The sequence below is a fragment of the Lissotriton vulgaris genome, chromosome 1_1 (genome assembly GCF_964263255.1).
Source record: "Lissotriton vulgaris chromosome 1_1, aLisVul1.2, whole genome shotgun sequence".
NCBI classification, from domain to species: domain Eukaryota; kingdom Metazoa; phylum Chordata; class Amphibia; order Caudata; family Salamandridae; genus Lissotriton; species Lissotriton vulgaris.
The window spans coordinates 723,299,982-723,323,319 of record NC_141685.1 but is presented as its reverse complement, the minus strand read 5'-3'; the positions used below and the strand labels follow the sequence as shown (position 1 = coordinate 723,323,319).

The 23,338-nt window shown below is 46.6% G+C and overlaps 1 protein-coding gene across 10 annotated transcripts in view; it reads right to left on the bottom strand.

The window, feature by feature from the left end:
• LOC147747713 (coagulation factor XIII B chain-like) overlaps positions 1–23,338 on the bottom strand; it is a 1,126,012-nt gene that overhangs the window by 295,582 nt on the left and 807,092 nt on the right. For 5 of the 10 annotated variants that reach the window (XM_086955075.1, XM_086955118.1, XM_086955099.1 and 2 more), the window contains one exon: positions 17,103–17,309. In XM_086955075.1, the coding sequence (XP_086811201.1) occupies positions 17,103–17,309 (207 nt within the window). The remainder of the gene's footprint in view (positions 1–17,102; positions 17,310–23,338) is intronic. The other 5 variants (XM_086955080.1, XM_086955129.1, XM_086955107.1 and 2 more) reach the window with 1 other exon arrangement.

The window sequence follows — 23,338 nt, the reverse complement described above, 5'->3', positions numbered from 1 at the left end:
AATAGTATCTTATTTAATTATAGAATGTTACTATATATATATGTTTTAACAAATAAGATTGTAAAAAATTATTTTTATTATTTTCATTTATTATTTAATTATTATAAGCTAATGTAAGTATTTGTAAGTATATTTTAGTAATTAAATTTTAATATTAATTTAATTTAACACTGTTTTTAATAAAGTCGATATTTTTTACAACTATATTATTGTAAACGATATTTTGTACTCGATATTTTTGTACTTACCTGTTTGTAGATACAAACTCGATATTTTGACTGTCGATATTTTGTCCACGATATTTTTGCAAGTCGATATTTTGTCCCTCGATATTATTTCAGTGATCCACTAGGCAGGACTGAAACCTGTTTTTTACAAAATTGGAATGTTAGAAACGCATTTTTGAGTTGCAATGTGCCCTTTGTTTCCATGAGTTTGGGAAGGAGAACGGGACATGAAAGGGGTGATGCCTCTCTTTCTGAATTGCAATGCAATTTAACAAGGGCCTGTGACTGCAACTGTGATTGCAAACCATTGATAAAGACACTTGGAAATGGGTGGTTTCCACTTTGTGAATGTGAGCTGTTGCATTCAGACAGCAATACAGAGAACCATGGCATGCTCCCCCTAATGCCTTTTACAGAAAGCTTATTGTATTTCCTAATGGTAGCATCAGTCTCGTTAAGGAACAAGGGCAGCAATCATAAAAGTTGTAACTCTGCAAACTCCAAATGATGGATGGTGCTCAGCTAACGCTTAATGGTGTCCCTTTCTACTTTTGCGCGAGAGATGCTAGTGTTTGCAATCATGCTTCATTAACCTCATGCGCGCGAGCGGAATTCCGCTCGCACGCTGAGATTTTTAAAAACGCACTTTACATGACGAGCTGGGCTCGTCATCAGCGTGCGAGGAGGCTACGCCATGACGAGCCCAGCTCGTCATCAGCGTGGAAGGGGTTAATATTGACTTACCAGGATACTGTATGGTCTTCTTGCAATGCAACGGATTTGTACATCCATCACTGTACAAAATAAATGTTGATTTACTGGTAAGTCCCTAGCAAAGTGCACTGTGTGTGCCCAGGGCCTGTAAATCAAATGATACTGGTCAGCATGCAGTACTGATTGTGCCACCCACACAAGTAGCGTTTCAAATAGGTCTCAGAAGTGCCACTGCAATGTCTCTGCCCACAGTTTTTCACTATCATGTCAATATGACAAGGGCACCCCCTTGCCAGGCCTTAACCTTCCCTTACCTTACATGTACGGCACCCCTAAGGTAGGACCAAGGTACACCCATGGCATGGTGCAGTGTGTGGGAAAGGTAGGACATGTACTGGTGTTTTACATGTCCTGATAGTGAAATGCTTTGTATTTCGTTTTTCACTATTCAAAAGACTAGCTCTCCCATTTGGCTATTATTGGAGCTGCCTTGTAACATTTTACAAAGGTTACTTTCATTTGGAAAGAGGTAGAGATTAGATTTGGAGTTTGGGCTCCCTGAGCACAGAATTTAAATAACAGATTTTTTAGTAAAAATGTTTTTTACATTCTGTGTTTGAAAGTTGGCAGGTTCTTATTTAACCATCATATACATCTGCCTGCCTGTCGAATCTGGTTTAGACTGACAGGGGCTTGTTTGTACATTCACTCCAGACACTCATAGAAGGGGAATTGACGTGTGCCCTACATAAGCTGATGAGTCGTCCTGGGTTAGAATGGTTGACAGCACTGAGTTGTCCTCAATGTGCAGAATAATGGAACAGATGGTGCCAACACAGTGCATATCTCATTAATTGAAATGACAAATTAATACAATTCATTTGTACAAATTTGTAGATATCATATGTCAAAGCTTAGGGGGAGACAAAAGGAACAAAGAGACTCCAGAGCCAATGCGCATTTCGGTGTGTGACCCCGTGGATGGGTCTCACCTTCTTCAGGGCGCAATAACAAAGGGAAACGAAAGAAGGAGTACCTAGGCTTGACACAAACGTTCGATAACAAGTCGGCGATATCACTGAAACCCCACCGGATGTGGATTAGAACAGGTGTCCACAGCCTGCGGTGTGGAAATTTCATGGTGATGAAAGGACTCGGCCGAATATGGGCCGCCCGGAGCACAGCTCTCTAAAGATGAAAGAGAACAAGTGCCTTGGCACAGATGGGGTGAAGACGACAACTGCGGGGGGGGGGGGGGGAATCCTATTCCACTGACTCCAGCAAGGATGTACCTAATTGAGGCAAGATGTAGGGTCCAACATCCTTCCAGTTGGACAGACCGCTGCGCTGGGGGGCACAATTTGGCCCACGTCGATGCATGACTGTGTGAGCGTTGTTTTAGAATGTTCGTTGCGGCCGGGCATTTTGTTATATGTTATGTTTATCTACTCAATATTATTATGGCCTTTTGTGATTTGATATAATAAATTTAAGTTATTTCAAAAAACAGTTTGTGTTCTTCTTATCCTCTGTAAAATTTTGTGTAAACCTATGTGTTCCTTCTCGGGGATTATGTGACCTTCTGTGTCTGTTCACCAGTGATGATTAGCTACCTATAACAAGTGTTAGGCAGGGGGGTTTCGTCCTTGGTAATAGTACGCTGTTTGCCCTGCTTCCCCTGCCTACATATTCATTTCAGGGGCCCCCTTCTGTGTGATTGGTCACCTCACCGACTCTGACAGAGGCCCCGCTGTGCGGCTACAATAACGGTGCATTGTCTGACAGCAGCTAAAGAAACTGATGCAGTGCCTGTTTGCCGCAGCTGCCGCATTGACCTCCAGCATGTCCGGATTTCCACGCATCGCACCTGCGTGCCACGCATCTCCAATGCAGCACCCGCAGACAAGAACTGTTTTGGAATCGACTCATCACTTACCCCTACCATATGGATTTGATGCATCCCTTCTCTTGCGTGCAGCAGTACTGTCTCCAAGGACTCAGGAGCTGACGCATTGATGTGTTTCCCAATGCCTCCCTCCTCTGCGGCTGTTTTGCCTTGTAGATTTAGATGCATTTAAGGTCCTGTGTGTAAAAAACCATGCATCCATAGTTTCTATGGACAGAATTGCTTGAAACCTTGTAAAAGTTTCAAGTGGTCAGAACCGGTCGCTCCACCCGCCGCGCGGCCCTCCTTGGTGTGCCTGATATCGTATTCGCACTTTATCTCCTGCATTCTGTGCCATTGTGCCTGGTATCGTATCCATATTGCCTTGGTGTGCCTGATATCGTATTCGCACTGTATCTCCTGCATTCTGTGCCATTATTATTGCATTGTTTTGGTATTTGTGCCAGCGACCTCCTTGGTTGTGGCCCTGATCTCGCCTGTGCCATTATTATTGCATTGTTGTGCCCTTAGCCCGTCTCTCCTTCCCGCTCCCTGCCGCTGCTCCCCCGCGGCCCCACCCCGCTCCCTCCAGAATCTCCAAGCCAATCCCCTCCCCACTCGCCACCCCGCTCCCGCCTCTCAGCTGCTCCCGCCTCCCACTGACAACATAAGGCAATACCCACAAGGCGAGAAGCTGTGACCGTCCTGACCTGGTCAGAACCGGTCGCTCCACCCACCGCGCGGCCCTCCTTGGTTTGCCTTGGTGTGCCTGATATCGTATTCGCACTGTATCTCCTGCATTCTGTGCCATTGAGCCTGGTATCATATCCATATTGCCTTGGTGTGCCTGAAATCGTATTTGCACTGTATCTCCTGCATTCTGTGCCATTATTATTGCATTGTTTTGGTATTTGTGCCAGCGACCTCCTTGGTTGTGCCCCCGATCTCGCCTGTGAAATTAATATTGCATTGTTGTGCCCTTAGCTCGTCTCTCCTCCCCGCTCCCTGCCGCTGCTCCCCCGCGGCCCCACCCCCGCTCCCTCCAGCATCTCCGGACCGATCCCCTCCCCACTCGCCACCCTGCTCCCGCCTCCCAGCTGCTCCTCCCTCGCTCCGCCCCCTCAACTCTCCACTTATGGCAGAGTTGCATATACGCAGCGGGCGCGCACTAAACGCGCCAAAGGCGCGCCAAAGGTAAGCCCGTCTGCGCCCGTCCCCGCCTGGACCGCGCCCAGCGCCAGACCCCCTGGACCCCGCAGAGGCACTCAACACTGGCTGACTCCACGACTGCTACCGAGCCACCCCAGGACGCACCCATGGACCCTTCACCTGCCAATCCTGCAAGTTCTGCTGCATCAAGACCTACACTGCATCCGCTCATGCCAAGCAGAGCTCCAACATCAACCACCTGAAGTGCATCCTGCTCAACACCCGCTCGGTCCACAGACACGCCATTGAACTATGGAACCTACTCGACTCCGGACGTCGCCTTTCTCACTGAAACCTGGATGAACGCCTCATCAGCACCCGACATCGCCATAGCCATCCCTGACGGTTACAAGATCATCCGAAGGTACCGCATCAATCAAAAAGGAGGAGGCCTCGCCATCGTCCACAAGAACACCATCCGCATCACGACCAGCTCCAACGACACCCTCACAGCCGCCGAACCCCTACACTTCCAGATACACACCGATCCCAAGACCACACTCAGAGGCACCCTCATTTACAGACCCCCAGGACCTCGCACACAATTCAGCGAAGACATCGCTGACTTTGTCAGCCCACACGCCCTCCCCTCCGATGACTATATTCTCCTAGGGGACCTCAACTTCCACCTGGAGAATAACAACAACAGGAACACCACCACCCTGCTGGACAACCTCGCCAATCTCGGACTCCAAAACTGGTGAACACCCCCACCCACTACGCCAGACACACGCTCGACCCAATCTTCTCCTCCAGCAAGCACATCTCCTTCAACCCCTCCACGGGACTCCACGGGACAGACCACAGCTGAGTCCACTTCAGCTTCAGAAAGACCACGACCCACCACCACCCACAACAGGTCCCCCCCAGAAGCTGGAACAAAATTACCACAGCCCAGCTCACCACATCACTAAACCAGAACCCTCCTGCAGATCAACGGACCCCAATCAAGCAGCCAACAACCTCGCACAGTGGATCACCAACTGCGCTGACGACCTAGCACCCTGAAAAACCGCCCCAACAAACCAGGAAGCAAAAAAGCCTCCTGGTTCAACGACGACCTCAAGAACTCCAAGAAGAACTGCAGCGCCCTCGAGAAAGCCTGGTGAAGAAACCCAACCACAGACAACATGACCGCCCTCAATCACGCCACCCGCAAACACCACCAGCTGATCCGCACCACCAAGAAGTCAGCATTCAGGGAGCGTCTAGACAATAATGCCCACAACAGCAAGGAACTCTTCAGCATCGTCAAAGAGCTCACCAACTCCAGCGCCGGCAACAACGACATCATTCCCTCACAAGACCTCTGCGACTCTCTCGCCTCGTTCTTCCACAGCAAGATCGCAGACATACACAACAGCTTCGGCGACCAGACCACTCCCCCACCCACAGAATCGAACCCCCCCCACCACCACTCTCCGCGCCTGGATCCCGATCAGCACCGAAGACACCATGCGCACGATGAACACCATCCACTCCGGATCGCCAACCGACCCATGCCCCCACCACATCTTCAAGAAGGCCGACTCCGTCATCGCTCCTCAACTCCGGGACATCATCACCTGCTCCTTCAACACCGCCACCTTCCCGGAAAGCTGGAAGCATGCCGAGCTCAGCGCCCTCCTGAAGAAACCTTCAGCAGACCCCACCGAACTTAAGAACTACCGCCCCATCTCGCTCCTCCCTTTCCCCGCCAAAGTCATAGAGAAGACCATCAACAGTCAGCTCGCCACCTTCCTCAAGTCCAACAGTTCCCTCGACCCCTCACAGTCCGGTTTCCGAGCCAACCACAGCACCGAGACCGCACTCATCGCAGCCACAGACGACATCCGAACCCTACTCGACAATGGGGAAACAGTGGCCCTCATCCTCCTGGACCTCTCCGCAGCGTTCAACGCGGTCTCTCACCAAACCTTATTTCAACGCCTCAGCAAAATCGGGATACAAGATAAGGCACTGGACTGGATCATCTCGTTCCTCGCCGGAAGAACCCAGAGAGTCCGCCTCCCCCCGTTCAGATCAGAGGCCACCAAAGTCATCTGCAGCGTACCACAAGGATCATCGCTCAGCCCCACCCTCTTCAACGTCTATATGAGCCCCCTCGCATCCATCGCACGCCAACACAACCTCAACATCATCTCCTATGCCGACGACACCCAGCTGATCCTCTCCCTCACCAAAGACCCAACCACCGCCAGAACCAACCTACACGAAGGGATGAAAGAAGTAGCCGAGTGGATGAAGAACAGCCGCCTAAAACGGAACTCAGACAAGACGGAAGTCCTCATCCTGGGATCATCCCCCTCTGCCTGGGTCGACTCCTGGTGGCCCCCGGCCCTAGTCAGCGCACCCAAACCAACGGACCATGCACGAAACCTGAGCTTCATCCTAGACTCCTCCCTCTCAATGACCAGACAAGTCAACGCCGTCTCATCATCATGTTTTAACATCCTACGCATGCTCCGAAAGATCTTCTGATGGATCCCCATCGAAACAAGGAAGACGGTCACCCAAGCACTTGTCACCAGCCGCCTGTACTACGGAAACACCCTCTACACCAGAACCACAGCCAAACTGCAGGAAAGACTTCAACGCATTCAGAACGCCTCCGCACAACTCATCCTGGACATACCTCGACACAACCACATATCCGGACACGTGAGAGACCTGCACTGGCTCCCCGTCAGCAGGAGAATCACGTTCCGTCTCCTCACTCACGCACACAAGGCCCTCCACGACTTAGGACCCAGATACCTTAACAACCGCCTGACCTTCTACACCCCCACCCGCCAACTGCGTTCGTCCAACCAAGCCCTCGCCGCGATTCCACGCATTCGAAGAACCACCATGGGAGGTAGATCCTTCTCCTACCTGGCGGCCAAGACTTGGAATTCCCTCCCCTCCCACCTCTGTCATACCCAGAACCACCTCTCCTTCAGGAAGCAACTCAAGACCTGGTTGTTCGATCAGTAGCGAACTCCTCTCCCCTAAGCGCCTTGAGACCCTCTGGGTGAGTAGTGCACTATGCAAATCTCTGATTGGATTGGATTGGATTGTATGTTGGATCTCTCTCGTTCTGGTCTCGTTTGGTTTAGATAAAGATACTTTATTTTTCTAAACTGGTGTGGTGCCCATTTGTTGTATTTATACTGTGTTACTGTGTGTCTGGAAATTGTAGCCATCCAGAAAATACCTCCCACAGTAGACTGAGACACTCGTTAGAGACAGATACATGTGAACTAAAATAGTCTTTAGACCCTTCCCCAGATCCTATCATATAAGGAAAAATGAAACAATAGGCAGAAGAATGAGAACCTTACATAAATAAAGCAACTGAACGCTGATAATTAAAGACAGACAGGCCTTTCCCAACTTCCACAATGCAGTGCACTCATAGTTAAAATAAGTTCATTAATACCACTATCCCACAGTTCGATTATTGATTGACACCTCCCAAATCATGTGCCTATTGCTTCTGGGGAGAGGGCAGGCTGTTCATTCATATAAAATATTACTGTTGGGGGAATGCATTACAGGTTAGTAGTTTTGCCTTTGATTACGTGGGAGTTTCATTTCTACCTGATAGGGGATGTCCCATGATGTCAGTATGTGGAAATGGTTAACACTATCTAGCTGGTTATGCACTGCCTAGTAAGAGTTAACCAGCAGTGATTTTCAACCTGCTGTCCTATTGTCCTCCTCTCTTTCATTTTGGCAAGGAAATACCAAGGACTCCCTCACAAATAACAAGTAAAATAACTTTTTAGCTGGAGAAATATAATTGGGTAAAATATATGGTAGAGTAATCGTTTGAATGGAAGGAATTGGTTAAATTTCATCGTAAAGTATGGAAGGGTACATTTAGACAGAAACGTTGTTTTTTTCTGAAATATATTATAGAACATCCGGGCACACTTGGTTTGTCTTTCAAAAATCTCCTTATATGGGTAATGGGCACTAGGATCAGATTTTAAAAATGTCCACTTGAAGGATATCAACCTTACAAGAAATACTTTTAACATATTTGGGTAGATTGTCTTTGTGCCTTGCAAAATAAACCTTTAATTACGAGAATGGTGAAAAGGCAGAAGCAAGGCATAGTCTCCAGGTTGCCATAACGGTAGCAAAAGTAAATGAACCAAAATTGCAGTTTAGTCTTAACTGAGTAAGGAAGACCATTCTCGCTGTTCTAGGGTATTCCTGCTTTAATATTCATACTGAATCGCCATGTACAGAATCTCTTTAATTTAAAAACGTTAAACATCTTGTTTATTTATTTACCTATTCATTTAAATGGTCTGTGGAACAGCGGCTTGTGGTGAAGCTAATTTGCGGTCCTGTTGCACAATGAAGTGTAGTTATTGAAAAGCCCTGAAAACCCCCATCAGTGAAAGATGTGTGTCTTAAGTGGGTGAAAAACTACGTTATGGTTAGTCAGATAAAGACTTCCTCGGTCATTTTGTGTTCATTGATGGTTAAATGTTTAATGTGTGTAAGGTATAAGTCAAGTTCAGCAATTAATGTTGAATGCTACGGTCGATTTACATGAACCATGCAGGCCATCAGTGCTGCTGGGGTGGCAGATGTCTTGCTTCCGATTGTGCCCTATTGAAGAAAACTAAAATGTGATCGGTTCCATCACTTAACTCCTTGACTGCTAGGGGTCCGGCCCCCATGGTGCTGACCCCTGTCTGATGTTTGGGGATCTCATGCTTAAGTCTTCTTACCTTTTCCACAAAAAGTATCCAAACTAGGGTAACGCCCTATTTTCCCACATGTTGCAGATTCTAAAGGTATCCAATGGTTGTGGATTCTTCTTAGGCTAACCGAGAAAATAGCCAAATATTAGTTTTTAGGGGAGAACTGGGGCATAAAATGCTTGTGCATGTAAATATTTGTTTTCTTTTTTTGTGTGTTTCTTTTTTCACTAAACATGGATTCAACAAGAGGTTTGCAATGCGAAAATCACAATCTTCACAGCTTGCAAGAACAAGCAGAGTAGTAAAAGATAACAACTTTGGCACAGGTTTTGCATTTTTCTAAGTGGTAGTCAATGTTTCCTATTTTGTGTGGTTTTCACCTATTTCCAGTTTTAACAAGCATTGGCATAATGGAATGGAATGGAAATTGCACTTGTATAGCGCGTATCTACCCGGAGGCCTCGCAGCGCTTGTGAATGATTACTTAGTGCGGGCTTGGGGTAGGTTAGCAGGTGTTAGCAAACAGGTGCGTTTTCAAGGCCTTCCTGAAAGACATATGGTTGTTGTGTTCCCGAAGAGAGAGCGGGAGGGAGTTCCAAAGTCTCGCCGGCGTATGAGATAAAGAGCGGCCTCCCCAGCGAGCTTTCTTGATTTTGGCGGACGTTGCCAGCTGAAGGGTGCAAGAGCGAAGGGAACGGGACGGGACATATGGCGTAACCATAGGGTGTAGAATTACAGGGCCCGTTCGATGGAACGATTTGTGTAAAATACACATGGCTTTAAATTGCACTCTTGCCGCCACAGGGAGCCAGTGGAGCTCCCTTAGGGCGTTCTTAGCTGACTGCCAGCGGGGGATGTTGTAGAGTAGGCGCGCCGCACTGTTTTGTGTGACTTGGAGCTTCTGAGTAACGGAGGTCGGGGCTCCCATATAAAGAGCATTCCCATAGTCCAGGCGGGAGAGTATCAGGGCCTGGACCATGATCCTCCTCGCCTGGAATGGGAGCAAAGGGAGCACCTTCCGCAGCATCCTCATTAGCCCAAAACAGGTGGCGGCCGTCTTGGTAGCCTGGACCGAAAAATCAAGTGCTCTATCGAGCCAGATCCCAAGGCTCTTTATCTGGGACTTAGGGACGGGGGACGGGCCTAAACATAGTGGCCAGATGGATGCAAGGGCAGAGGGAGAAGGGTTGCCCAGTAAGATGATGTCTGTCTTCTCCCCATTAAGCTTTAAGCAGGAAGATTGCATCCATCTGGCGACAGCCTCTAGACAGGGGCCTAAGGTGGGGGACGATCCCTCAGAGTGGTCTAAAGAGACCACCAATTGGGTATCGTCCGCGTAGGTGACAATACGCACACCAAAGGGATGGACTATCCTGTCCAGAGGTTCCATGTAGGCATTAAAGAGGGTAGGACTTAGGGAAGAGCCCTGGGGGACTCCGCACCTAAGTGGGTGTTTGGGAGACACCGCTTCACCCTCAAAGACTTGAAAAAAACGCTCATCCAGGAATGATGTCAGCCATCCTAGGGCCGCGCCCGACATGCCCATGCCCGCCAAACGATGTAATAGCGTGGCATGGTTAACCGTGTCGAACGCGGCGCTGAGGTCAAGTAGAATGATGGCGACTTTTCCTCCCCGATCCAGCACCGCTCTTGCTTCTTCCGTTACCGCAAGGAGGGCGGTCTCGGTTCCGTGCTGAGGACGGAAACCTGTCTGAGAGGCACGCAATAGGCTATTGGACTCTAAATAGTCCATTAGGATGTTATTCACGTGCCTTTCAAGCAATTTACTCAGCCACGGAAGAAGAGAGATGGGGCGATAGTTTGACCAGTTGCTCTGGTCGAGGTTGTTTTTTTTTAACAAAGCCTTCACCATCGCACATTTCCAAGATGGTGGAAAAAATTTGGAAGAGATGGACGCGTTGAGAACGTCTAAGATGACTGGACGAACAACGTCCAAGACCTTGATGAGGGTCTGAGGAGGTGCTGGGTCGTTGGGGGAGCCGGAAGTAATCTTAGGGATCAGTTTGTCTAGTCCAGGGGTGTCGAGAAGTGGGATTTCCTCAAGCTTACAAGGAACAGAAGGATCAGAGGTGATGGAGGATTTTGGATCATCCGTGATGATAAATGAGTATATGGCCTGAATCTTTTGAGAAAAAAAGACGGCCAGATCATTACAACGGTTTTGAGCGCCTTCAGCAGAGGGAGGCTCAGCAGGAGGCGAGATAAGGGATTTAGCGATTTTGAAAATTTCCCTGGGGGCATTCGCCGCCGCATTGATTTTCGCTTCATAAAAAAAAGCTTGTGCTGTCTTTATTTCCATTTTATAGGTTTTTATGGCAGCCCTATACTCAGCTTTTCTAGGTTGAGAATAGTCCTGCCTCCAGGCTCTCTCAAGTTTTCGGCAAGCTGATTTCCTGAGTCTGAGGGCAGGTGTATACCATGGGGCAACTTTAGGTCTTCTTATAGTGTTGCAGGCATGTTTGGGAAGGACCTGGTCGGGGGTACTGGAAATCCAATGATTAAAATATTAGTTGCCTTACTAGGATTGGTTGCCCTTGCAGGTGGATTTTTGGCGAGGGCCACTTCCCAATCAGGCAAGGGAAGAGAGGGCCATTTCCTACCTCGATGCTTGATCAGGTTCTGAGAGGAAGGGGGGGGGGGTGGTTAGTGCACCAAGTGAAGGGAATTAAAAAATGGTCGGTCCAGGGTAGGGGAATCGGGGTCTCCACCAAGAGGTTATCTATGTTGCTGTAAATGTGGTCAAGAAGATGACCTTTGTTGTGTGTAGCATGAAAGCCCTTCTGGCATAAATCCATGGCTTGCAGGTTGGAACAGAGATTGTTAGCCGATGAGTTATAGGGGTCGTCTAAATGCAGATTAATATCACCAAGCAAAGTGAGATTGGGAGAGGTCAAGACGACACTTGCGACAAGATCTATTATCTTGGTAATAAAGTTATTGAGGGGGCCAGGAGGACGGTATGCTAGGATGCCCGAGAAGGTGGTAGTGGGAGAAAGTTCTAGCGAGAAGTGGAGACTCTCACAAACTGGTGTGGTGGTAGGAGTGACGCGGCACTTATAACCGTCCCTGTATATAATAGCCAGTCCACCACCCCTCCCAGTCTGGCGATCTGATCGTTTTAGAGTATACCCTTGAGGGGTGACCCATACTGCTGTAGGGTCTTTATCTAGCTGGAGCCAGGTTTCTGTTAAAAACAGGGCATCGGGGTTAAGTTCTTCAATCAACATGTACAGTTCGGTAAAGTGTTTCGCTAAAGACCGACAATTAAGGAGAAACATTCTCCATTTGTGTCCAAAGGACGGATGACCGCAGAGTGATGGAAGGGGGCGCCAATTACAGACCTTACAATGATAATCAGTATTGGTTGGAAGGAATGAGTGGTTACAGGACGACTTGATGGGAGGGCGTAAGGAGAGAAGCATAGAAGAGTTGTAGGAGAAAGTACCTGCCATGATGTAAATCCAGGCCAGAACGCGCCAAACGCGTCTGGACGCGGACTGGCTTCTCTTTGGCGCCTCTTAGGCGCAATGAAGGCGCTCCCGCTGCGCGTTACCGCTGCGCGAGGGGGCAGAGAGTATGTAGATTGGGAGGTGAGGGAAGACTAGAGCGTCACCCTCTAAAGATGGCCGCCCGCCGAGGGACAAGCAGGAAGTAGGAGCGCTCTTTCTCCCTCCACTCAATCAGCATCAGATAGCTGCGGTGGACCGGGGAGTCAGCGCTATGCCTGGCAAGGTAACAGCAATTTTAAAATACACTTTGCAGTTTTTAAAAATAACCCACAGGTTAAGAACACACAAAGTTTAAAATTCGTCCTCAATAGTGCAGACACGCACCACACCCAAGCGCTAGCGTGCTAGTAGTCATTCAGCACGAGCGCCAGTGTTTAGAGCCCTAAATAGTCAGGGAGGGAGGGAAGACTAGAGCGTCACCCTCTAAAGATGGCCGCCCGCCGAGGGACAAGCAGGAAGTAGGAGCGCTCTTTCTCCCTCCACTCAATCAGCATCAGATAGCTGCGGTGGACCGGGGAGTCAGCGCTATGCCTGGCAACGTAACAGCAATTTTAAAATACACTTTGCAGTTTTTAAAAATAACCCACAGGTTAAGAACACACAATGTTTAAAATTCGTCCTCAATAGTGCAGACACGCTCCACACCCAAGCGCTAGCGTGCTAGTAGTCATAACCAATAGGTCTCGCTCTTGGGACCTTAAAGGTATTTAGTTATGCAGCATAATATCCTTGGTGCTACAACATCTACTGTTGCATGGCTAAACACTTATAAGGTCCCAAAGGTGAGACCAATTGGCTATGCAAATGCTTGTTTTGTCCTTGCTGCTATTTCATCCCCCAATAACCACACAACCAGTGAACCCCCCGGGAATCCCTCTATCCCTCTACTACACATATGGCATATTGTCAATGCCTATTTGGACTCTACCCTAGGAGTATATCTAACTATGTGAACACTGCTGTGCCTAACCCTCACCTTCACACTAACAGTAGTGTAGGAGGAAGAGAAAAAAATAGAATGTAAATCGGCTGAGCTCCCTACTATAAAATAGTCTAACATGCTGAATTAACCCCAACATAATCTGGATACAATTTGAAGACGCTACCAATAGTGTATAAGATTGTTTTCTTTAGAAAGTACATGCTTTTGATGGAATGACATTTTTGGAGTGAAGCGTAAACTGCATGGCCTCTGAGGGAAAACATCAATTAAGGAGGATGTCTCTGTGTGGCTTGTGCTCCACTGGTGCCTCTGGCCTGTTTACTGCTAACACATGGAGATTCCAAGCCTTTAATCTGTCTGCCTTGTGCCCTATTGGCGCCTCTTGTCTGTTTCCTGGTTAACAGTTGCGAATTTGGCCTTGTAATGTAAGTGCTTCTAGCTATGATCCAAAAAATTTGATTTAATGTGTAAGGTTTGCTTTCTTTTAGTAACGGAATTTACATGTAACAAAAATATGTGTATGTAAGGAAGGGGGAGTGAGAGCAGAGAGAGAGGGGATGAATGCAAAATGCGTGCACTCTATTTATTTAACAATACCAAAAGTTAACACTTACAGCACAATAGCATGGTGGAAAATAAAGCAGAGTAAGAGGGACGGGGAGAAGGGTGGGGGAGTGAGAGCAAAGAGAGAGGGGGTGAATGTAAAATACAAGCACTCTATTTATTTACCAATAACAAAACTTAACACTTCCAGCAAAATTGTTTGAAAAAAAATTAAGCAAAGAGTGAGGGGGAGAAGGGAGGGGGAGTGAGAGCAAAGAGAGAGGGGGTGAATGTAAAATACAAGCACTCTATTTATTTACCAATAACAAAACTTAACACTTCCAGCAAAATTGTTTGAAGAAAAATTAAGCAAAGAGTGAGGGGGAGAAGGGAGGGGGGAGTTATAGCAGAGAGAGGTGGTGAATGTTAAATGCTCGAACTCTATTGATTCAACAATAACAAAACGTAACACTTTCAGCAAAAAAAAAAGGATGGAAAATGAAACTGACTAAGAGGGGAGGGGAGAAGGGAGGTGGGAGTGAAAACAGAGAGAGGGGGGGTGATTGCAAAATGCACACACTCTATTTATTTAAAAAGAACAAAACGTAACACTTTCAGCAAAAAAAAAAGATGGAAAATGAAACTGACTAAGAGGGACGGGGACCAGGGAGGGGGTAGTGAAAGCTGAGAGAGAGGGGGTGATTGCCAAATACGCGCAGTCGAAGAGCGGAGAGAGAGACAAACGTAACACTTTCTGCAAATAAAAAAGATGCAAAATCAAAGTGACTTAGAGGGACGGGGAGAAGGGAGGGGAAGTGAAAGCTGAGAGAGAGGGTGTGAATGTAAAATGTGCTCACTCTAATTGCAAAGAGAGAGAGGGGACGGAGAAGCATTATAAGACTTAATGAGCCATTACAAAAGCCAGATGGCTCATATGCACGTTCACGCGTGCGTTGCCACACGCTGGAGGCCGGGAAAAGCCTTTGGTAGCACTCTGAAAAGCCAGTTACTAAATGTTTCTCCGACAGTGCATGCGCTAGCTCAGGCGAGACCTAAACAAAATAGGTGTGAAATCCTGAAAAGTAGACCAAACTCCAAATTTAACAAGGTTTCATTTGTGTAGATCATTCATGATTTTCCCAAAGAAACTAAATAATAAATAATGTAATATATTAGGAAAAATCAAAACAGCTAACGACGTATTCATCTGTAATTTTTTGCTGATCTACACAAGCAATAAGTGGTAACATCTGTCAGATCCTTCTGGTCGTAAGGACATATAGGGGCCTATTATGAGGCTTTCCAACCGCCATCATCGGTTTCAATTCTGACCCGCTAATCAAGATGCAGCCGGTTGGAATTGAAACTGGTGGGTCATTCCGGCTGGCTTCCGATGGGCTCATGGAGCCCGTCGGCCAGTTGGAACCAGCTCGTAATCCCAAATGGCTGGCCTTTCCCCACTTGGGATTACGAAACTGTTTCCGGCATGGTTTCCATGCCGGCCTGTCCGGCATGGAAACCATGTCAGAAAGCATTTTTGGGGACCCTCAGAGCCCTCTTGTTTGTGCGGCATCTAGTTGGGGGCCGAGGGGGCACCTATTGTGCCCCCCTGTTGATCCCTTCACCCCATGGCAGGCACCTAAGCGGGAAACATCCTTTACAACGCACCTTTTACAACGCAATACCCTTACGAACCAACTTTTACAACGCAAGTCATTACAACGAATTGAGCTGGAGGGCGCTCTAGGATAGGGAATAGTTTAATTACTATCCAACACCTTCCCTACTATTCACGGGGACTGGAGTTGGAATAGTAAATTAAACTATTCACTATCCAGCGCCCCCCAACGCAAGTCGTTGTAACGACTTGTGTTGTAAAACCTGGGTCGTAATGGCATGCATTGTAAAAGCATGCGTTGTAACGTCATACATCCCACCTAAGCAGCCTGCCACGGGGTGCAGTGATGAACCGCACCTCCCATTCCCCTATGGGAGCATGTATTATGTCCGGTTTATGGCCGTAATGCATGCTCCCATAGGAAAATGTTGGAATTGGTCGCATCCTAATGAGGCGGGCGGGACTGCCGACCAGATGTCAGTCGGTCGTGTTTACGAGACAGTGTTGGGCGGAAGCAATTCTGCCCGACATCAAAATCAGCCACATTGTGTTTCGTGGTTGTCTGAAAACACGCAATAAACAGAGCCGGAAATTGAGTTACAGCTTGTAATGATGTTTCATTGTTTACCAACCATACAGCAATTCATTTAGTAAAATTGAAATGACGACAAATAATGAAAAATGGATATGAAGGGAATCCATGTATTTTTATAGTGAGTTTAGGAATTCCTGTGTAAGATGGCTGCTACAACATGCCAACATCCCGAGCATGTTATCTTAAATGAAGGGATTTCCCTTCTTAGAATAATGAATCTTTTTTGAGCCAGGGAATAGCGCACACAGCATAGTGCTGCAGTGAATACTTAGCAGACGCCAAAGCTGGTGAAGGGGATCAATGGAGGAGGGTCCCAGTGAAGAGCACATGTAAGACATGCTGTATTTCCCTTAGCCCTCCAGTGTCTGACAACCTGTCACACCAGCTTCTACAAGGTGCTGTAACACAAACTTTCTTCTGATAATCACTACCTCAAAACTGAAAAAATGAGTATTACTCCAGTGGACTCATTCAAATGTGACAGATACTTGGAAGAAGGAACGGCTGAAAGGGACTGAACCAAAGTGATCAGTGCTTACAGGATACTGGTCTAAAGACCATTTCCATGTAAATGTGTTTGATGTTGTTCACATGAACTTTGGCAGCCAGCTAGAGCTTTTAGTAGTCAGACCTAAATAATACCCTTCCTGGCTTGCTGTGCATTCGGGATCATGGGTGAAACAACATGTAACAAAAAGACTAAATAGTTCTCAAGAAGATGCAGCAAACGATGATATGTGCCACAATGACATTAACATAAGACTTTGCATTTCTTTAACACACTCATATGTTATACTTGTATATGTGGTTGAATTTATACAGACACAATGACTATGAGACCCCTTATGGATTCTTATATAAACGAAAAGTGGACCCCTTCAAACTCTGCGTATCAGAATATAAGGGAAGGACCACTCATTTCCAAACAAAAGCAAAAAATACATATAGGCACATTTACAGACCAGTAGTGTTATGAATGTTATTTTTTTTTAATAGCTCAGGAAAATTAGAGGTTTAAACATATCACTGAATGCCAATATATTTAAAAACATCCAATAGTGGATTTACTTCAGTTTAAAAAACATCTTTATTAGGTTTAGAGAACCTAAGTCACATTTTAAGAAGCGATACTCACTGTTGTCACATTCTGGATAATCCAGCTTCCCTTGCATGCACTTTACTCTCATTACTTGGTTTGGTTTCTTATAAAAACCTGGTTTACATGCAAACTCCGCCATGTTTCCGTCTTTAATTTCTGTATTTTCATTCATAGGGATAATGTTCTTTGGATCCATTTCTTGGGAGGATGGTGTGCACGATCCTGCAAACCAAAGCATCATATCTACTTATTTTCATTTTGTATACATTTTCGTTTATCATCCCCTCTCTATTTCAGCTCTTTAGAATAGCTAAGAATCTAGATTCAAATTTGAATCTATTTTTTTTTTGTTTGTTTTATTTATTGACATTTTCAATAATACAAGACAACCAGTTGCAAACACAGCCAGTCATTTGCTTATGCAATACAGAATTGCCGTTTCATAAAATAGTCATGTGAGTTATTACTACATATGTACGTCTAATCGCTCCGACACATAGTCCCAACAGCATGATAGGTAGTTTCCTTATAGAGAATGCAACAGTATCGTCAATACAATAAATCACGGCAGGACAAATCTCATTCAAATTAAACAACGAGAAAATTTGAAAAGTGAATACCATAAATTGACACATTTGCATATTTGCTATATCCCCACCCTACGTGATTATTCCTAAGGTACCCCGGGAGCGGTTGTCACTTGATGTTCACAGGCCCCAACCACAAATGGTTACCATATGTCTTTGGCTCTAGATGTGGAAGGCATCAGCTCCCAGAATGTGGTCAATTGTGAGTATCCAAATTTAATGTCTGCTATCCAGTCATCTTTGGATGGGACCCTCCTACTCCCCCAATGTGAAGAAAAGTGTCATGAATGAACCGACACTCAGCTCTGAGTTTCTGTAAACAATTCCGAAAAAGGCACCTGTTGTTCCTCCGTGGCCGAAAGGGGTGGTCAGAAAGACCCTTCTGGGTAAAGATCTGCAAATGTGTGTAATTTCATGTTGTGTGCCAGGTCCTTTCCAATACCCTCCCCCGTGGGGAGTAGCATCGAGTTATGTGCTATGGGCATTGCTGGGGCATACAGGATTTGAGCACCGGCCCTCTTCCTCAGCTCGTTCCTGGCCCATCGCATAGTCTCTACTGTATCTATATCCTCTCTAGTGCGTTTGTATTCCCTATATAGGGTAACTCGTAGAGGGAGAGACGCTGCCACCACCGCCTCCACTGCCACATGGGGTTAAAATGGAGTAGGATGTGCCAGTAGTGCAGGAACTGTGCCTGTGCGCTCCACGTGTATAATTGCATGTCCGAAGCTCCAAGCCCTCCCTGCCACAAAGGAAGTGTTAAAAGTTCCCAGGAGACTCTAGCTTGTCCTCCCGCCAATATCAGGGAGATCAACAGGGACCGTAGGGTTTAAAAAAAGGCCTGCCTGAGAGGGAGTGGAAGATTTACAAATAAATAAAGAAATTTAGAAAGTACCACCATCTTGGCCAAAGCTATCCTCCCAGCCAATGAGAACAGGAGCCCAGCCCAAGCAGCGACCTTCTCTTCCAACCAATGTACGGGACGTCCATAGTACATGTTCCGCAAAACCTGGATATCCCTGCTAACCCGTATGCCTAAATATTTCACAGGTTCCGTCGTCCATGTAAGGAGGAACTCAGATTGGGCTTGGACAGTTGTGTCAGTCAGAGGGAAAATAACAGATTTAGCCCAATTAATCGACATTTCGGAGAGACCACCAAATTTGATCAATTCTCTCAATAACGGATCTAGATTTGTTTCTGGATCAGATAAATACAAGGCAATATCGTCTGCGTAGAGGAAAATTAGAAGTCTTCGGGCACTAAATCCAATCCCCTTGGCAGTATGATGTTGTCGGATACGCGCCGCGAGTGGTTCCATAGCGATCGCGAATAGCAGGAGGGATAATGGGCATCCCCACCTCGTTCTACGCATAATATTAAACGGAGCAAGGATGAGACCATTTACTCTCACACGTGCCTGTGGTTGCATGTACAGCAGACGTATTACATTTATAAACAACGGACTGAAACCCATATGACCCAGGATAGCAAATAAGTATTGCCATGCTAAAGTATCAAATGCTTTCGTGGCATCCAAAAATACAGCGTCGGCTTGTAGTTCTGGGTGCAAATAATGCAATACCAAAAATAAAGTCCTAAGAATTTACGAGCTGGATCTCCCGGGGATAAACCCCGATTGGTCCAGATGGGCCACCAATGGGAGCAAGGGTTGCAACCGGTTAGCAATGAGCTTTGCCAAAATTTTAACATCCACATTTATCAGTGCTAGAGACCTGTATGAAATTAGCTCATCCTCAGGCTTCCCAGGTTTTAAAAGGGTAATTATAATAGCCTCCCGCATCGACGGCGGCAGAACACCTTTAAGCGGGCTTTCTCAAAAAGTTTGACTAGTCGGTGCACTAATTCCTCAACATAGGTTTTATAAAAAGCTGTGGTTAAACCATCTGAACTGGGGGCTTTGTTTACTGGTAGGCTTTTTATGACTTGCGCAATGTTGTCTGTTGTAAATGGGAAATCCAGATATTCCCTGTAGCCATCACTCAGACATAGCAGCTCGAGAGAGTCTAGGAATGGCAGCAGGCCCTCTGGCCTGGAGCTTTGTGTAGTGGTGTAGATCTGGGAATAAAAACTAGAAAACTCATCAAGTATAGCTTTCTGTCCTCTGATTTTAGAGTGGTCTGCCCCCTTCAATTCAGTGACAACTGTAGAGGATCTGGGGGGTCACAGCATTGCCGCCAGCGTCTTCCCAGGCTTGTTGCCCCTCCATATCTCCTAGCCTGAACGTTTTTACCTAGGAATTTGACTTCCCAGATTCCTTCTTCTTCAAATTCCAGTATTTTTTCTTTTAGCGAGGCCATAGTGGTGGGCTTGCCAGTAGTATAGAATTGGTGGTCCAAGTCCCTAATCTGTTTCTCAAGTGAGTTCAGACTCCCCCCAATGGCCTTCAACACACTTGGCTTGTCTTGCTATTCAATTGCCCCTTATCAAAGTTTTGAAGGCTTCCCATAACATAGCCACCGTGTCCACAGATCCTGTGTTTAAGGAAAAATAGTTGTTACTGTCACCTCTAATTTCTTCTTTAAAGGCGTCATCTAAAATGGCGTCTTGGGACAATCTCCAGGTATACATCCTAGACATGGAATGTGGTAGTTCCAATCCAATAGACAGGGTGCATGATCTGAAAGGGATTGGGGAAGATGAAGGACCTCTCTTGTCCATGTGGTTACATCTCGGGGCACTAGCCAATAATCAAGTTGCGGCCATGCCATATAATATTCAGAAATGCATGTGCCCTCCCTAGTTGATGAATGCTCTCTTCTCCAGATGTCAACCAAGTCACCATCTGATAGAATGACTTGCAATGTGGCACTTGCCAGAGGGTGTAGTGCATGAGATATACCCTTCATATCTAATTTGTTATCAAGAATGGCATTAAAGTCTCCTCCCCAGATAATAGTATTACAATTTGTCGCTTTCACTTTAGCCCATACATTTTGAAAACATATTGGTGTGTCAGTATTGTGGCCATATACCGCAACTATCACCAGTGGGCTGCCAGCGAGGGTGCCCTGTATAATCACATATCTACCTGCAGGGTCTAGTTGTTGGCCATCTACCTTCCAATCTATTCCACATCTAAGCAGCACAGTAACTACTCTAGCGTAATTTGAGAATACAGAGGAATAAACCACACCCCATTTGCTGTGACACAATCTAGGTGAGGTGGGAATGCTTAAGTGTGTCTCCTGTAGCATGCAAACATCTATAATATGTCTGAGTAAATACGAGTGCACTAACCTGGCCTTCCTACCATCATTTAACCCTCGAATGTTCCATGTAAGGAAATTGAACATTGGGGAGTTACATCAATATAATGCAGCAAATCATTAGGAGCAAAACATAGTGTTGTAGACATTTCCACATGAAATGTAGAATACAGATAGATCTGGCGAACATTAAAACAACCCCACCCCCCAACACACCACCCACTCAAACCCTCCAATCAGGTTGCAGACTACCCATCCCAAACAGCTCTAAACTTGCAACTACTGCAGGGGCGCAGTGTAACCAGCATACACCCCCAATTACTCAGGGTGGCCAAGAGCATTACGATGAGCCATACCTATTTTCGCGTAACACCAAAAAAGAAAACAGATACCCTAACCCAAGGGATTGCTTGTGATAAACATGCGCTTGCCCAGACAATTCCCATTCTATACTAGTGTGAGATGCCTCAGCTAACTCCAACAATTTTTTAGAACAGATGTGGGGTCCACATAACCAGCAGACAACCGCGACAGTGCTGTAAATCAAATACCAGTAATGAAAAATAAACCAATAAATCGCACCTCCCATTTACAGCAATTGAAAAAACCAAACCAGGCAAGCGAGAGTCATCTTTGAATAAACCAATGGGATCTCAGGATTAAGACTCATCTCAGTCATTGTTGCTTAAACCTGCTTCTTCAGTAGCCAGTTCTTTATAGCGCTGTTTGGATGCCTTCCCCCAATATGTTTTGTGAATTTGAGGGCCAATTTAGCATCCGTAAAGTAATTGGAAGTGCCCTCACAAGATACTTTCAGCTTGGCGGGGTAAAGAAGTGCATATGGAATCTTGGCTTGCAACAGGAGACGCTGGGCCTGCAGAAACTCCCACCAAGCCGCTTGCACAGCGGGGGTGAAGTCCGGGTAGAAGGAGATGGTATTTCCCCCATATGTGACCGTCCCTTTACCACGGGCTAGACGCAGGACAGTATCTCGATCTTGATAATTTAGGATCTTGGCCAAGATGGGCCTGGGAGTCGCGCCATCCGGTGGTCGAGGGCCCAGAGCACGGTGCGCCCTTTCCGCAGTAAAGACTGAGGAGAGGTGTGGGTCAAACAGTTTGTGTAGCAAGTCTGCCATGGCATGTAGGTCTCCATCTTAGCAATTGCTGTTGTCTCTGGTATGCCAGTTTCTCTGAGACCTGGCCTCCAAATCCTCATTCTTAGCACGGATGATGCCAAGCACCTATTCCATCTGGAGGAGTTGGTCTTTCGTCTCCACTTGAAAGTCGTGATAGTCTGAGGCCCTGTTCTTCAGCACATCCAGTCTAGTCTTGTGTGTCCCTACTTGCGTCTTCACAGCGTCTAGTTGAGAGGTCAATGTGTTTAACTTGGAGCCTATAGTCCGCAAACTGGACCGCATTTCGAGCATTGAAGTGCGCAGATCTTCCCCTTGGTCCTCCGTTTGTGGGTCTGGTGGCTTCTCCGATCCTGCCTCCAAATCATGTTCTATGACGTCCTGCAATTGCCCCTTATGGAAGGTCATTGTTCTCACTTCAAAGATTGTGGCCACTTCATGCAGCATCAACGTGCAGCCACCGCAATCCTGCACTGTAGGCTCTGATGTGTCCCTTTCACAAAAACGAGGATTCACAGGGCCCCTCCGCTGAGTATGTACAATGGCCGTCTCATTGCCAGTGTTCCGCTTTGGCCAAATTAGCCGCAAGGGTTCGCCTCACCCTCGCAGCCCTCTTACCAACGGGGGATTCCACTCAGTAATGCCAGTCTGTTTCTGATGTTGCTGAACCCCCGGCGTCTCTGATCTGGTGATATTCTTTCGGGGCAGACTCGGTGTCCAGAGCCACGTCACACGCGGCCTATCGTATCAACGAGGCCGTGGCCTCAATTTTCACTCCTGCCGCCCCTCTCGCTCTGCACCCTAAACCAATCATTCAGATCAGGGCACTTTCGCTGCTCTCCCCGGCCCTTTCGGAGGTGAGCAATGGCACAACGGGTACAGAACTCCCTGGGCTATATTCGTGGGGTATTTTAGTGCGGCATGCCCTCACCGATGACACGGATATTTGCAGGATTTTGTCTTGGCCGGCGGAGCACTCCTAGCTAGCGGCCATTTCGTAGCATGGCAAGCCACGCCCCCAACTTTGAATCTTAATCCTAACTGACAGAAACCACTTTTTAGCTCTTAGCAATAACCAGCTTTTGTTCTCTTTCGGCAGACCTATTGTTTCCAATCAGGGCCAGCTTTTAATAATGATTCAGTGATTAATGCACCTGTCGGAGAGAGATTAGATTTGCAGTTTATAAATTCCAATCTTAATATAGCACAGTGAGCTATGAACTGTCAAAGAGCTGCATGTACACTGCAAAGTATAGGTCAAAATGTTATGATTTTTATCCCTTCTTTCATTATACTAATGTTGCTAAAATCGCTTCAGTT